The 17,235-nt window shown below is 50.9% G+C and overlaps 1 protein-coding gene across 1 annotated transcript in view; it reads right to left on the bottom strand.

Moving 5' to 3' along the window:
* The window catches only part of AKAP6 (A-kinase anchoring protein 6), a 1,117,075-nt gene that overhangs the window by 13,149 nt on the left and 1,086,691 nt on the right, over window positions 1-17,235 (bottom strand). The window contains exon 13 of the mRNA XM_069638465.1: window positions 2,994-6,251. Within this exon, the coding sequence (XP_069494566.1) occupies window positions 2,994-6,251 (3,258 nt within the window). The remainder of the gene's footprint in view (window positions 1-2,993; window positions 6,252-17,235) is intronic.

Raw genomic sequence — 17,235 nt, forward strand, 5'->3', positions numbered from 1 at the left:
ACCCTCCTGTCAGTATCCAGAGTGCATCCCTTTTCCTTCTTTGAAACTGACTGTCCTCTGCGCTCCTTTACAGGGTGGGTTGTACATTGCAGTATGATAGCACTGTCTGTTGTGATAAAGAATAAGTAGATATTTGTATACAACCATAACTGGACAGTCCCTTTTATCATTGGGTAATCATTCTATTTTCTTGTGTTGAAACTAACCAACGAACCACAACCTTATTTATTAATTTTTATTTATTCAGACGCTTTTCCAACCAACGAGCTGGGGGCAGATATCTCTCTTCGGCTGGGGCCTTCCTCTGGCACAGCCTCCCTGTCTTTCTGAAACTTGAGCAGAAGCATGTACGGTTCCGGAAGCAGCTCAAGACTTTCCTCTTTGCTTCTGGAGCATCGCTGATTCAATATAGCACTTCCAATTTCCGTCCTTTAAAGTTTGTTGGCATATTGTTTGCACCTCCAGGCCGGCTGCATACGCCGGCTGTGCCCGGCCGGCGTGCCTTCCGTGCTTCCTGGTCTCTGTGGTTAAGAGCCTCTTCTGGAATATTTGTCAGGCTTGTTTGCTTTCATGCAGCCTCTTGCTCTAGTTTCAAAGATGAAATTGGATCTCTCAGACCGTTGCATATTTGAGAAGAAAATACATTGTTCAGATTGTTGTTTTAGTGTTTCAAAGGAGTTTCTTTCGCTCTCTAGTAGTGCAAATATTATGTTGAACAGCTGGGATCAACCGAGTGTGTCCCGGATCCATTCTTCTCTGTTTGCCCCTTCGGCTCATTGCTACGGAGAACCCTTTGAATGAAATGATCCATTCCGGGCCCCGGTTTCTTCATTGCAGTGTCCCAGCAGTGAGTCTGCCTGCTGACACCAGCACTCCCTGACAATGCTAAGGATGGTCATTTGCTTTCAGGGGTGGCAGGTGATGTGACCCTACCTGAGGATGCTACTAGGGTCTCCTTGCTTCTCTTCTTGAGAGCTGGGTGCCAGGGGTCTTTGTAGGAGAGTAGCATCAGCACATAGAGGGCCGCCATCATCCTAATAACGGGTGGCAGCTGGATGACCTGGCCTCTTGCTAGGAATCCTGGGAAGGGGAATTCAGCTATGCCGATGACAGCTAATGGGAGTTGTAGTCCAAAACATCTGAAGAGCCAAAGGTTGCAGACCCCAGCACTAGGGCCAAGAATTGGGACAGAGAACCTTGGCTGAAACTGAGTAGGACCTCACAACTCACAAGAAGACTCCACGTTGCAGCAAAACAGGTTTCTGGTGTCAGACCTCACCACAAGGGCAATGTAGGGGGTGAAGGCACGAAATCAGTATTCAGAGACCCGTGATGCGTTCTGTTCCAATTGCTCACATCATCTCCAAGCTCAGTTACTGGACGATGAACCTGAATCAGGGTTGCCTGGAGTTGGGTCGGCTGCACCACTTCTCTAGTTACGGGTGTCCCCCCTTCCATTTCTCCACATCCGGCTCCTTGTGGGGGCATGGTCCGGCAACACTGGGGATAGCAAGGGAAGTAAACTCTTGCGCTTGGTCATCAGTCTGACCCACCATTTGGGGACAGGAAACTATGCTTGTCATCATTCTCCTCCTGCCAGCAGGCTTGTGGTGCACTGGGAGAGGGGCCGAGGAAGCCTTCCCGACAAGAGGTCCAGGGCCACTCCAGCTAACCCTTAGGAAAGTTTAGGGCCCCTTACGGCTGCAAAAGGGGGGGCAAGGGCAGCGGGCATTACAACACCCAAATATATTCAGGATACAATACATACACACGTTCCTAATACATAAAGCTCCCAATGGGCACTCCTAAGGCTCAAGGCACTTGCCATGCATCTCAAACACACCGTACAGCCTGCCAGCTTGCTCCCTCGGCCCAAAGTGATCTGTCAAGCCAATCCTACTCAAGAGGCCTGCTGGGGGATCCAGAAGATCCACTGACACTTTAACTGGGACCCGCAGAGCGCCCCTCACTTCCCAGTTCAGCTATAAAAAACAGTTTTATCCACTTAGACATTTAAGTAAGGGATATTTTCCCATTTTCATCCAGGCCTTCATTATGGTTGCTAATTAATACATTCAACCTTTACCATTTGATACTCTGCTTTGGACCTTAAGCTGTTTATTTGTAAACTATATGACAGTGCTGTTGTGAACCTTAAATGGCCCAGCAGCACTGATGAAATTAAGCTTTTGGCTCAGCCTATGCTATCCAAGGGTGAGTCACAAGCCCTTCCAGTGGGGGCGTGGCCTGTGTCTATTTGTCAGCAGCTGGACAGTGCATTGTTGGAGGTCGGTAAGAGGCACTCTCCAGCAAGACTCTGACTGTTTGTCCTCCAGACTCTACAGTCTAAGAAACACAGCAGGAAAAGAATGGGGTCTCCGTGGGGAAAGAGAAGGGGGGGGCGGGTCGATCTAAGGAAAGAGGAGCAGCCATAGAGGTGGAGCAGGGTGCCACAGGTTGGAATGGTTGCCGTTGAGAGAAGTGACGTTCTGAGGCACGATTGCTAAAATCAGGGAAGAATAAGCTGGCCCATGGAGGTGAGTGGGTGGAGCCAGAGAGAGTGTGTGTAGCTAGACTGTGCCGTGGGTGGGTGGCAGCAGTAACAGGAATGGGTGGACTCTAATCAGAAGTGGGTGGAGCTAGGATGAGGTTTGCGGCGATTGAAAGAGGACTGTGGAGCAGAAAGGAAACAGAATCAGAGGCAGAAATAGGACTGGGTAGCAATGGAAACAGACGAGGAGACACGTGGGCTAGAAAATCAGGCTAATCACATAAGGAAACGGCCCCTCTGAAGTACATTAGACTATCAAACTTCCCAAAGATGTTCGTTTTAGGACGAGGAAGGCAATCCTTGACTTGGATTTTCAAAGGTCTCTGTCTTGGGTGCTTGGAGCACAATGGTCGCTTTGTGTAAATGCGTCTCTGATAGCATAGATTAGCATCTTAGTAGAGTAACGTTCTCATATGTTTTGCAAGCACACATCGGTACGTACCTTATCGTGCGAAGATGTGGGGTGCATGGCTTGGCGTCCGACCTCTGGGCTATGGTCTGGTGCCTCTGGTTGCAGACGAGGAAGGTTGCTGTCACACATAAGAGTTTTGGTGTCATGGTGCAATCGTTCTCTTCCTCTAGAATACGACGGGGCAAAGCGCAGGTCCAAGGTTGCCGCCTGGGTAGGGGGGGCATCCTTGGATTTAGGCTTCCAAGTGTCCAGCGAATCGCCCCCAGCACCTCCTCCAGGACCAGCCCACGCAGTGTTCATGGAATGGTGCTTACTGTGTCTCTGGAAGCTTGGGACCTTTTGGCTAGTAGACACCGAACCTTCAGAGTCCGACTGAGCACCCAGTAAAGAAACGCTACATTCAGTGGCCGGTGTGGGTTCTTCTAATGGAGCAGCGGGGCTGGCCCATGCCAGAGAACCCTCAAGAATACAGTCTGATGAGTGGGACTCGTGATCAGAAGGCTCGTCCTCGGTGCATGCCTCGAAGAGGCACTCTATGTTGTCGTCCGAGGGCACGGGTGTGCTACTTTTGTCTTCTGCATAGATGGTGACCTCACCACAGTCACTGTCATGCGAGGAAAGCGAGAGGTACGAATAGAAGTCACCCTTCCTCAGCTGCAGGGACCTGTGAGAATGTTCTAATACTTTTTCCCGGATCTGGGACAGCGAGCTGGGGCTGACCACCTCACAATCCGGCTGGGACTTGTTCTTCAGGGCAGTGGACGCCATACCGATGATCTCTTTCACAAAATCGTGCACAGAGGGGTCGTCTTCAGTCGGTTCTTCGGAAGTTCCTCCGTGCCCGTGACAGCAGGAATCCGCCGATGCTGCAGAGCAATCCCCCGACTTTCCGAGGATTACCTCATGACCGTAAGTCAACTGGCTATCCTGCTGCCGCTCTTTACCCCCAACATCTGAAGCAGACGCATTACCAGACCTAATAATGAGTGAAGAGTGTGCACGGCTGTCGATGTGATGGCTAGCTTCACAATCGTTTCGAAGTTCCTGGGTGGGATTTAGTGGTTGGACACCGCAGTGGATGCCGAACCTGAACTCTTGTGGAGCTGAAGCATCTTTATATGCATCGGGGGAACAACGCTGTCTGTCAGGCTTCCTCTTAGCAACTGCATCTAGGGTTTCAGCTGTTAAGGTTCTGTGGAGGCCAAGGCTTTCAACATTCCCATTCTCCATATCATCCACTAGCTGATCCTTTTCCGTCTGTGAGGGGTCCTTCCGCTGGCTAGTGAGGGCGTGGTCCTCATTGGCCGTTGCATTCTTGCGCTGGCTGAGGTCTTCGGACACCCTGCGTGCAGAACCCTTTAGGATATCCTCGATGCTCAGAGCCTCAGCCACGGCCATCATCCTGTTGCTTGAGCCCCATTTACCACATTTCAAGCCTTTGGCAGGACTGGCCCTTCTTTTGTCCTGGGGCAGCATAAACTTTGGTCGGATCCAGGTCTGAAGTTCATTCTTGATGTATTCAATGCCAGACATCAAGCTGCTTTCCTCGTAGATGTCATCGTCTGTCGCAATGCTGGAGACGTCATCATCTTCGTCCTTCATCCCAAGCTCCTCCTCAGTCAAGGTCAGGGTGGAGCTGGAGAGCAGGTCGCTGTCGTCCTCATCGTCAGTGCAAGCAGAAGTGCAGGATACGTTGACAATCATACTGACATTGGCGTCACTTTCTTCAGCCAACGAGCGGCTCAGATGCTTCCGAAAGGATGCATTGGAATCTGGGATGGTGTTTTTCTGCATTACAATGTCCTCAGAGCAGAGGGAGACCTCCTCACTGCTACTTAGTTCAGTGAGCGAAGATGCAGAGTCTTCATTGACAGAAGACGCGATATCGAGTGAATGCTGACCGGTGATGGACATCTTTTGAGAACTGCTCTGAAGGGTGATGTCTGAGATGCTACGCTTTATCTTCTGGTCTGAAGGACTCTCAATGTCCTCAAGTCGTTTCAAAAGGTCCAAAGTTCTTTTGCTAAGTTCTCCCACAGAATCGCTGCTTAGGCTGTTGTCCGCCGAGCCATGACCGCTGAAGAGGTCTTCGTTGCTTTTGTAGGACATGAGCCAGCTCTCCAAGGACGTGCTTCGTTGAAGGCAATCGCTGCTTCTGAATGGCCTGGATCCCAGTAGGTCCCCTGCAGGGGAGATGGACTCGAGCGAAGAGCCGGAGGAGAACCATGGCAGATGTTTTCCACCCTGCTGAGTCATCCACTTTTTAACCCCCACCAAGGAATTGGGATCTGCATCTCCCGAGGCAAGCGGCAAAGGGACCTGATTGGGTTTTAAATCTGAATGATGGGACATCTGCCCAATGGTCTCATGACGAGAGCCATGGGATGGCACCTGATCAGCTGCTGTCACAACACCAGGCTCAGACACTACAGATGGTAACTGCAGCTTGGAAGAAGCCTGGAGAAAGGAGTAATCATAAAATGTGAGGACATCTCGCATGCCTTGGAGGCCTTCGTCCAATGATTGAGGAGGAGGAGGAGGCTCAGTAGTTCTCTCAACACTCATCTTCTTGCCTTTGATCCAACATGAGGCAGGTCTGGGGTGAGGGCTGCCCAAGAGTTCCTCGGCTTCCGTCTCTCTGATGCAATGCGTAGGGGAGTGCCCATCCTGTATGCCAATGCTTTCTGGTTGTTCGGCTCCCACGAGGGATAGGCCATCCCCATCAGCCAACAAGCAGAGCTCAGAATTGTTGGTGGTCTCTGTGTCACCCTCACTGACTATCCCACTCTCACACTCAGAGTGCCTGCTCACAGATCCTCGCAGGCCAGTCTGGTTGGGTGGAATCCAGGCCAATCCGCCCAGCAGCTCTGGCAAAGACTTTGTGGAAGAGAAGGACGAGTCTTGGCTGAGGGTCTTCTGTAGGCTGCTGGGTGACTTTCCGTGGAAAAACAGTGGCGGCTTCTTCAGGTGAGACATTGGGTTTCTGTTGAACAGTTCCACGTTGTGAAGATTGTAGACCTGGTAAACGGGAGGAGCGAAGGGGGCTGAGAAACGGGGGCAGTACAAGGGGCTTGTGCCATCCACCCCATAGTCCTCTTCATTCTCAGAGTCCTGGGGAGCATCAAGCTGGAGATGTGGCACGGGGGGTTGCGCCTCTCGGCTGGGGTTGCAGGAGTCCTCGTTCAAGCCAATCAGCTTGGGGCTTATGTCGGTCTCGTCCCACTCCCAGGCATCTTCCCCGGTGCCGTTGAGGTCTATCCACTCCGAATCCAAGAGTCCTGACGTCTCCTGAGAAGTAAACAAAAGGCAGCTGACAAAGGAAGATTCACCAAAAACACACATCTAACAAACCAACGAGCACAAAAAGGATAGGGTCAAGGGCCTCATTATAGGTTTGGCAGTATTTCTGTGGTAAATCTGCTAAAATACTACCAGCGGAATTGCTGTTACCACCACTTGGTCCCGCAGACGTACAGCGTGATTACAAGTGGTGGTATGGTGGTGAAAGTCACCATTTGTTTTTGCGTCCATAGGACTCATGGGGATTTTGGCAGAATTATTGCAGGTGGTAATTCTGCCGATTTTGCCTTTTTTTTGGAAGTTAGGTGGAGGACTTAGCTGCAGCATTTTGGGGGTCGAAAATCCTCCCCGTTGCCACCAAAGTTGTAGTACGGCCGTGCGGTAATGAGGCGGCAATGCAGTGGTAACCCAGTTATTTCCCGGAATGAGGCACTGGTTTGTCGGCTCACTGCCACTGCTTTCCACAGAATCAGCCGTCATGGAGAAGTATAATCAGTGGGTTCGATATAGGATCCTTGCGCTATTGACCACTCTAGATTTGAAAAAATGTGAGGTTCGGGCCCGGCTGCGGTCCCCCTTTCTCCAAATCCACCCACTAGGGTTTGGAAAATGTGAAGAAAAGGTTCAAACATTTCAAAAAGGCGACTCGCGCTCGGGGTATTGCATCTCAAAAAAGGTTATGATTGGGATAGTCCATATAGTATACAATAGAGAAGTAGTTCAAATTGGTATTACTATTTGGACTATCCCAATCATAACCTTTTTTGAGATACAATAACCTGAGCGCGAGTCCCTTTTCGAAATGTTTGTATAGCGTATGTGCACTGCACAGCATTGGGACTGCACCCCAGTTTATAGAGGTGTAGAGTTGCACTGTGTTCACAATGCGATGCAGCGCCTGTCCCATCCTGTGCACATCGCTTATGGAATGGAGTACCTGGGGTCCTATAGGGGAGACCGGCGTTCCTGCCCCCTCCTACTGATGTGCTGTTCCTAGGGGAGAGGACTACAGTGCTGGTCTCCTACTGATGTGCTGTTCCTAGCAGAGAGGACTACAGTGCTGGACTCCTACTGATGTGCTGTTCCTAGCGGAGAGGACTACAGTGCTGGACTCCTACTGATGTGCTGTTCCTAGCAGAGAGGACTACAGTGATTGCCTCCTACTGATGTGCTGTTCCTAGGGGAGACCGGAGTTCCTGTCCCCTCCTACTGATGTGCTGTTCCTAGGGGAGAGGACTACAGTGCTGGACTCCTACTGATGTGCTGTTCCTAGCGGAGAGGACTACAGTGCTGGTCTCCTACTGATGTGCTGTTCCTAGCAGAGAGGACTACAGTGCTGCACTCCTACTGATGTGTTGTTCCTAGGGGAGAGGACTACAGTGACAGACTTCTACTAATATGCTGTTCCTAGGGGAGAGGACTACAATGCTAGACTCCTACTGATGTGCTGTTCCTAGGGGACAGGACTACAGTGCTGGACTCCTACTGATGTGCTGTTCCTAGGGGACAGGACTGCAGTGACGGACTCCTACTAATGTGCTGTTCCTAGGGGACAGGACTGCAGTGCTGGAGTCCTACTGATGTGCTGTTCCTAGCGGAGAGGACTACAGTGCTGGACTCCTACTGATGTGCTGTTCCTAGCGGAGAGGACTGCAGTGATGAACTCCTACTGGTGTGCTGTTCCTAGCGGAGAGGACTGCAGTGCTGGACTCCTACTGATGTGCTGTTCCTAGGGGACAGGACTGCAGTGACGGACTCCTACGGATGTGCTGTTCCTAGGGGACAGGACTGCAGTGCTGGAGTCCTACTGATGTGCTGTTCCTAGGGGAGAGGACTGCAGTGCTGGACTCCTACTGATGTGCTGTTCCTATGGGAGAGGACTACAGTGCTGGACTCCTACTGATGTGCTGTTCCTAGGGGAGAGGACTACAGTGCTGGACTCCTACTGATGTGCTGTTCCTAGGGGAGAGGACTACATTGCTGGACTCCTACTGATGTGCTGTTCCTATGGGAGAGGACTACAGTGCTGGACTCCTACTGATGTGCTGTTCCTAGGGGAGAGGACTACAGTGCTGGACTCCTACTGATGTGCTGTTCCTAGGGGAGAGGACTACAGTGCTGGACTCCTACTGATGTGCTGTTCCTAGGGGAGAGGACTACATTGCTGGACTCCTACTGATGTGCTGTTCCTAGGGGAGAGGACTACAGTGATGGACTCCTACTGATGTGCTGGTCCTAGGGGAGAGGACTACAGTGCTGGACTCCTACTGATGTGCTGTTCCTAGGGGACAGGACTACAGTGATGGACACCTACTGATGTGCTGTTCCTAGGGGACAGGACTACAGTGATGGACTCCTACTGATGTGCTGTTACTAGGGGAGAGGACTACAGTTCTGGACTCCTACTGATGTGCTGTTACTAGGGGAGAGGACTACAGTGCTGGACTCCTACTGATGTGCTGTTCCTAGCAGAGAGGACTACAGTGCTGGACTACTACTGATGTGCGGTTCCTAGGGGAGAGGACGGCAGTGATGGACTCCTACTGATGTGCTGTTCCTAGGGGAGAGGACTACAGTGATGGACTCCTACTGATGTGCTGGTCCTAGGGGAGAGGACTGCAGTGCTGGACTCCTACTGATGTGCTGTTCCTAGGGGACAGGACTGCAGTGCTGGAGTCCTACTGATGTGCTGTTCCTAGGGGAGAGGACTGCAGTGCTGGACTCCTACTGATGTGCTGTTCCTATGGGAGAGGACTACAGTGCTGGACTCCTACTGATGTGCTGTTCCTAGGGGAGAGGACTACAGTGCTGGACTCCTACTGATGTGCTGTTCCTAGGGGAGAGGACTACATTGCTGGACTCCTACTGATGTGCTGTTCCTAGGGGAGAGGACTACAGTGATGGACTCATACTGATGTGCTGGTCCTAGGGGAGAGGACTACAGTGCTGGACTCCTACTGATGTGCTGTTCCTAGGGGACAGGACTACAGTGATGGACACCTACTGATGTGCTGTTCCTAGGGGACAGGACTACAGTGATGGACTCCTACTGATGTGCTGTTACTAGGGGAGAGGACTACAGTTCTGGACTCCTACTGATGTGCTGTTACTAGGGGAGAGGACTACAGTGCTGGACTCCTACTGATGTGCTGTTCCTAGCAGAGAGGACTACAGTGCTGGACTACTACTAATGTGCGGTTCCTAGGGGAGAGGACGGCAGTGATGGACTCCTACTGATGTGCTGTTCCTAGGGGAGAGGACTACAGTGATGGACTCCTACTGATGTGCTGGTCCTAGGGGAGAGGACTACAGTGCTGGACTCCCACTGATGTGCTGTTCCTAGGGGACAGGACTACAGTGATGGACACCTACTGATGTGCTGTTCCTAGGGGACAGGACTACAGTGATGGACTCCTACTGATGTGCTGTTACTAGGGGAGAGGACTACAGTGCTGGACTCCTACTGATGTGCTGTTCCTAGCAGAGAGGACTACAGTGCTGGACTACTACTAATGTGCTGATCCTAGGGGAGAGGACGGCAGTGATGGACTCCTACTGATGTGCTGTTCCTAGCGGAGAGGACTGCAGTGCTGGACTCCTACTGATGTGCTGTTCCTAGCGGAGAGGACTACAGTGCTGGACTCCTACTGATGTGCTGTTCCTAGCGGAGAGGACTGCAGTGATGAACTCCTACTGATGTGCTGTTCCTAGCGGAGAGGACTGCAGTGCTGGACTCCTACTGATGTGCTGTTCCTAGGGGACAGGACTGCAGTGACGGACTCCTACTGATGTGCTGTTCCTAGGGGACAGGACTGCAGTGCTGGAGTCCTACTGATGTGCTGTTCCTAGGGGAGAGGACTGCAGTGCTGGACTCCTACTGATGTGCTGTTCCTATGGGAGAGGACTACAGTGCTGGACTCCTACTGATGTGCTGTTCCTAGGGGAGAGGACTACAGTGCTGGACTCCTACTGATGTGCTGTTCCTATGGGAGAGGACTACATTGCTGGACTCCTACTGATGTGCTGTTCCTAGGGGAGAGGACTACAGTGATGGACTCCTACTGATGTGCTGGTCCTAGGGGAGAGGACTACAGTGATGGACTCCTACTGATGTGCTGTTCCTAGGGGACAGGACTACAGTGATGGACACCTACTGATGTGCTGTTCCTAGGGGACAGGACTACAGTGATGGACTCCTACTAATGTGCTGTTACTAGGGGAGAGGACTACAGTTCTGGACTCCTACTGATGTGCTGTTACTAGGGGAGAGGACTACAGTGCTGGACTCCTACTGATGTGCTGTTCCTAGCAGAGAGGACTACAGTGCTGGACTACTACTAATGTGCGGTTCCTAGGGGAGAGGACGGCAGTGATGGACTCCTACTGATGTGCTGTTCCTAGGGGAGAGGACTACAGTGATGGACTCCTACTGATGTGCTGGTCCTAGGGGAGAGGACTACAGTGCTGGACTCCTACTGATGTGCTGTTCCTAGGGGACAGGACTACAGTGATGGACACCTACTGATGTGCTGTTCCTAGGGGACAGGACTACAGTGATGGACTCCTACTAATGTGCTGTTACTAGGGGAGAGGACTACAGTTCTAGACTCCTACTAATGTGCTGTTACTAGGGGAGAGGACTACAGTGCTGGACTCCTACTGATGTGCTGTTACTAGGGGAGAGGACTACAGTGCTGGACTCCTACTGATGTGCTGTTCCTAGCAGAGAGGACTACAGTGCTGGACTACTACTAATGTGCTGATCCTAGGGGAGAGGACGGCAGTGATGGACTCCTACTGATGTGCTGTTCCTAGGGGAGAGACTGCAGTGCTGGTCTCCTACTGATGTGCTGTTCCTAGCGGAGAGGACTACAGTGCTGGACTCCTTTCGATGTGCTGTTCCTAGCGGAGAGGACTACAGTGATGAACTCCTACTGATGTGCTGTTCCTAGCGGAGAGGACTACAGTGCTGGACTCCTACTGATGTGCTGTTCCTAGGGGACAGGACTGCAGTGACGGACTCCTACTGATGTGCTGTTCCTAGGGGAGAGGACTGCAGTGCTGGACTCCTACTGGTGTGCTGTTCCTAGGGGAGAGGACTACAGTGCTGGACTCCTACTGATGTGCTGTTCCTAGGGGAGAGGACTACAGTGCTGGACTCCTACTGATGTGCTGTTCCTAGGGGAGAGGACTACAGTGCTGGACACATCAGTAGTTCTGGACTCCTACTAATGTGCTGTTACTAGGGGAGAGGACTACAGTGCTGGACTCCTACTGATGTGCTGTTCCTAGCAGAGAGAACTGCAGTGCTGGACTCCTACTGATGTGCTGTTCCTAGGGGAGAGGACTACAGTGCTAGACTCCTACTGATGTGCTGTTCTTAGGGGACAGGACTACAGTGCTGGACTCCTACTGATGTGCTGTTCCTAGGGGACAGGACTACAGTGCTGGTCTCCTACTGATGTGCTGTTCCTAGCGGAGAGGACTACAGTGCTGGACTCCTACTGATGTGCTGTTCCTAGCGGAGAGGACTACAGTGATGATCTCCTACTGATGTGCTGTTCCTAGCGGAGAGGACTACAGTGCTGGACTCCTACTAATGTGGTGTTCCTAGGGGAGAGGACTACAGTGATGGCCTCCTACTAATGTGCTGTTCCTAGGGGAGAGGACTATAGTGCTGGACTCCTACTGATGTGCTGTTCCTAAGGGAGAGGACTACAGTGCTGGACTCCCACTGATGTGCTGTTCCTAGCGGAGATGACTACAGTGCTGGACTCCTACTGATGTGCTGTTCCTAGGGGAGAGGACTACAGCGATGGACTCCTACTGATGTGCTTTTCCAAGGGGAGAGGACTACAGTGATGGACTCCTACTGATCTGCTGTTCCTAGCGGAGAGGACTACAGTGCTGGACTCCTACTGATTTGCTGTTCCTAGGGGAGAGGACTACAGTGATGGCCTCCTACTAATGTGGTGTTCCTAGGGGAGAGGACTACAGCGCTGGACTCCTACTGATGTGCTGTTCCTAGGAGAGAGGACTACAGTGATGGACTCCTACTGATGTGCTGTTCCTAGGGGAGAGGACTACAGTGATGGACTCCTACTGATGTGCTGTTCCTAAGGGAGAGGACTACAGTGTTGCACTCATACTGTTGTGCTGTTCCTAGGGGAGAGGACTACAGTGCTGCATTCATGCTGATGTGCTGTTCCTAGGGGAGAGGCCTGCAGTGACGGACTCCTACTAATGTGGTGTTCCTAGGGGAGAGGACTGCAGTGCTGGTCTCCTACTGATGTGCTGTTCCTAGGGGAGAGGACTACAGTGCTGGACTCCTACTGATGTGCTGTTCCTAGTGGAGAGGACTACAGTGCTGGACTCCTACTGATATGCTGTTCCTAGCGGAGAGGACTACAGTGCTTCACTCCTACTGATGTGCTGTTCCTAGGGGACAGGACTACAGTGCTGGACTCCTACTAATGTGCTGTTCCTAGGGGAGAGGACTACAGTGCTGGACTCCTACTGATGTGCTGTTCCTAGCAGAGAGGACTACAGTGATGGACTCCTACTGATGTGCTGTTCCTAGGGGACAGGACTACAGTGCTGGGCTCCTACTAATGTGCTGTTCCTAGGGGAGAGGACTACAGTGCTGGACTCCTACTGATGTGCTGTTCCTAGCAGAGAGGACTACAGTGATGGACTCCTACTGATGTGCTGTTCCTAGGGGAGAGGTCTACAGTGATGGACTCCTACTGATTTGCTGTTCCTAGGGGAGAGGACTACAGTGCTGGACTCCTACTAATGTGCTGTTCCTAGGGGAGAGGACTACAGTGAAGGACTCCTACTGATGTGCTGTTCATAGGGGAGAGGACTACAGTGCTGGACTCCTACTGATGTGGTGTTCTGGCACACAGTCCGATGTCTATCCGTGACCCACAGGGATACCCACAGGGGCAACCAGGTAAGGCCCCAGACCCCCTGTCACCCACCCTGCAAGGAAAGGAACACCTGCTGCCAGGCCCGCTTCCCTCCCCAGCCCGCCACCTCCATCCCAGCTCCCCTTCCACATCCCAGCCCTCCCGCCACCCATCCCGCCCTCGAGCACTGATTGGAGCTTAGCTCTGTGTGTGTGCCCAGGCCCCCAGACCCACAGAGCCACTTGGTTCATCCCTCGCAACAACCAGGTAAGGCCCCAGACCCCCCGCCACCCACCCAACAAGGAAAGGAACACCCGCGGCCAGGCCCGCTTCCCTCCCCAGTCCGCCACCTCCATCCCAGCTCCCCTTCCACATCCCAGCCTCCCGCCTCCCATCCCGCCCCCCCGTGCCCTGATTGGAGCACTAGGGCCAAGGGCGGCTCCGACAGAGGCGGCTCCAAGAAGTGTCAACCGGTGTCTGCAGGGGAAGCAGTGGCCGGCCGTCAACCAGCATCTACAAGGACCAGTAAGGTAGGAGTGGCCTGGGTCATGAGTGGAGCAACTACTCTGCCCCAGACTCCAAGCGACTTGCCGAACCAAAAGTAAAGAAGATGATTGCATTGTATGACGTTTAGATTCCATTGATAGGCCTCTCTCCCACTACACAGGTCGCTCAAATCTAGCTGGGGTTCTATCCCCAAATAGCACTGTATGATGTTCTAGACTGCATTGGTAGGCCTCTCTCCCACTATACAGATCTCTCAAATCTAGCTGGGGTTCTGTCCCCAAATTGCATTGTATGAGATTCTAGATTGCATTGATAGGCCCCCCCTCCCACTATACAGGTTTCTCAAATGTAGCTGGGGTTCTGTCCCCAAATTGCATTGTATGATGTCTAGATTACACTGATTGGCCTCGCTCCCACTATACAGGTTTCTCAAACCTAGCAGGGGTTCTGCCTCCAAACTGCATTGTGTGACGTTTAAATTGCACTAATAGGACTCCCTCCCACTATACAAGTCTCTCAAATAATCCAACTACACTTAGCTTAGTACTCTATTAATCCCGGAAACCCACCACAACCTAACTCAGACAAGTCCCATTCCAACAGACCGTTAACACCCTAACCCCCCCCGACAGCGCACCCTTAGGAAACACACCCTACCCACCGACAGGAAAGCAACACTGAGCCAGAGAACACCCCAGCGCATCCAGAGAAGGAAAAACCGAGGGCACTGCGACTGCACAACATAGCATAGAGGACCAACTACCTTACTACGCCTGCATTTAAACTGGAAAATGGCCCGACCCAGAAAAGGACGCAGAGAAAGAGAACAAGACCGTGCAACAAGAGACGCGAACACACAACACTGACAGAACCCACGAGAAGCAGCCCCACTGGAAGGAAACACGCCCAGCACAGCCATAACCGGAACAAAATCTACGAGAGAAAAATCCTTATACCTCACACCTTACCTCGCAACAACCACGGTACACCAACACCCCAACACGGAAACCCCGAAACATGCAAAGAATTTCCTGAAACATGTGGAAAAACGATGGGAGCACTCAACAAGAGAGTGGGAGGGCTACGACCCCATCACACCTTACATCACAAGAACAGAGGGACAACGTCGTTTTCCACTACATCCCGCACAATACAGCGAAGCACTGACAACCAGCAATGCTACCTCCCACCCAAGAATCGGACTCAATGAAGAAACCACCGCTGATCTTCACCCGAACAGCATCACAGCAGAAACACCAAGAATAATCAGCCCTGTTACCAACCTACTGGACTGCTTCAATGAAGAAGCAGCTGTCGCCGTTCTTCATCCTACCGACATCAACGCGGAAACACCACGAACAGACAACTACAAACTTGAACAACAAATAACCTCAAAACAAAATCTCACCCAGAGAATCCACTGCAACCTAATAAACGCAAGGTCAATGTGCAAACACTCCACTGAAATATACGACCTCCTTTCAGAAGGAGGCATAGAAATCCTATTTATAACCGAAACATGGCTAGATGACAACTACAAGATCACCCTCAACAACTGCCTGCCTGAAGACTTCAAATGCATCCAAACAAACAGAAAATCCAAAAGAGGTGGGGGGACTAGCGATCATCCACAAGGAACTACTGGCTATCAAAATGGAAGATCCTCTAAACATCGAGAAATGCAAATCCTTAATACTACGACTTTCAGTAAACCCCAAAACTAACCTGAAATTCATACTGATATACAGACCACCAACCTACGACGCGACCTTCATAGACACTTTCACGGAGCAATCACCACCCTGGCCATCAAGTACAATCATCTGATCATCCTCGGAGATTTCAACATCTGGTTCGACGAAGAAACCACAATCACACAAAAATCCCTAACCGCCCAACTAGCAGCCACGAACCTACAACAACTAGTCAAAGGAGCAACCCACTCAGCAGGACACACACTTGACGCAATCTTCGCCAACAAGGATCTCATCACCACGGCACCCTCAATTCAAATACTTTGGAGCGACCACCTCATCATTCCATTCATAATCACAACGAAAGCTCCAACAAAAAAGCAACAAGAAAAACGACCCATCATGATGAAAAGAAATTGGAGAACCATAAAAAACTCCAACCTAACCGAGCTCCTAGAACTCAGCAAACCACAAGCATCAACCATGAAAGAAGCAGATCTAGACAAAAAAGTTGCCCTACTTCATACCTGGATTGCAACAACCCTAGACGACATCGCCAAAGAAAAGCCCTTCACCCCATCATGTAAGAAAACCACAGCAAAGTGGTTCACCCCACTACTCAACGCCATGAAAAGAAAAAAACCGAAAACTAGAATCTGAATGGAGGACCAACAACACCTCCGCAAACAAACTGAAATTCCTACAACAGATCCGCGCATATAAAAAGGAAATACAAAAAGCGAAGAGGAAACATTACGACAACCGAATCTTCAGAGCACCAAACGCCCAGAAAGAACTATTCAAAATCATAAACGAAATACAAAACCCACAGGGGTGCAACAACACGCCAATTCCATCGATGAAACTCTGCGAGGACCTTGGAGACCACTTCAAAAACAAAATAACCTCCATCCAACACACCATTCAAAACAGACCAAGCGATCACAGCGCAAACTCCACCGACACCGACGAGGAACACGCAAACAAGCTACGAAACTTCCCAGAAATATCAGTTGAGGCTTTCGTCAAACTGGTAAACCAAAGCAACAAATCAGGCTCTCCTGAAGACCCCTGCCCCCCGGACAGATGCAAAACAATTCCCAAACAAGGAACCCCCATGGAATACCACAGGAACCTCCTCAACCTCTCAATCTCAACAGGTAAAGTACCACAGGCCTTCAAATCAGCCTACATCAAGCCGCTACACAAAGACACAACAGGAAACGTAGAGGACTTATCTAACTATAGACCCATCTCCAACATACCTTACATAGCCAAACTGCTAGAAACGTACATCTACCAAACAACCCAAGAATTCATAGAAGAGCATTGCCTACTAGACCAGACACAAGTTAGTTTCAGACCCATGAGAGGAACAGAATCAGCTCTCCTCTCAATATGGGACGACCTAAAAACAAATGCAGATTTGGACAACAGTACCGCCCTGATTCTCCTTGATCTGTCTGCAGCTTTCGACACAGTCAACCACACCATCCTCATAAAGAGATTAGAAGGACTAGGGATAACAGACACTTCCCTAGTATGGATCAAATCCTTCCTAACAAACAGAACAGAAACAGTATGGATGAAACCTTTTAAATCCAAACCCAGAGAATCCACGTGCGGAGTACCACAAGGACCATCCTTCTCCCCGCTTCTATTCAACATCTACATGTACCTACTAATCAAACTCATCAAAAAACACGGCTTAACATGCTACAACTACGCCGAGGATACTCAAATAATCTTCAACATACAAGATACCAGAGAAGAAAACACCACACTAGAGAATTGCCTTCGTGACATATTCAACTGGATGAACCTCAACCATCTCAAAATCAAATCAGGCAAAACAGAGAT

The sequence above is a fragment of the Ambystoma mexicanum genome, chromosome 14, assembly GCF_040938575.1.
Source record: "Ambystoma mexicanum isolate Mex_15411 chromosome 14, UKY_AmexF1_1, whole genome shotgun sequence".
Taxonomy (NCBI): domain Eukaryota; kingdom Metazoa; phylum Chordata; class Amphibia; order Caudata; family Ambystomatidae; genus Ambystoma; species Ambystoma mexicanum.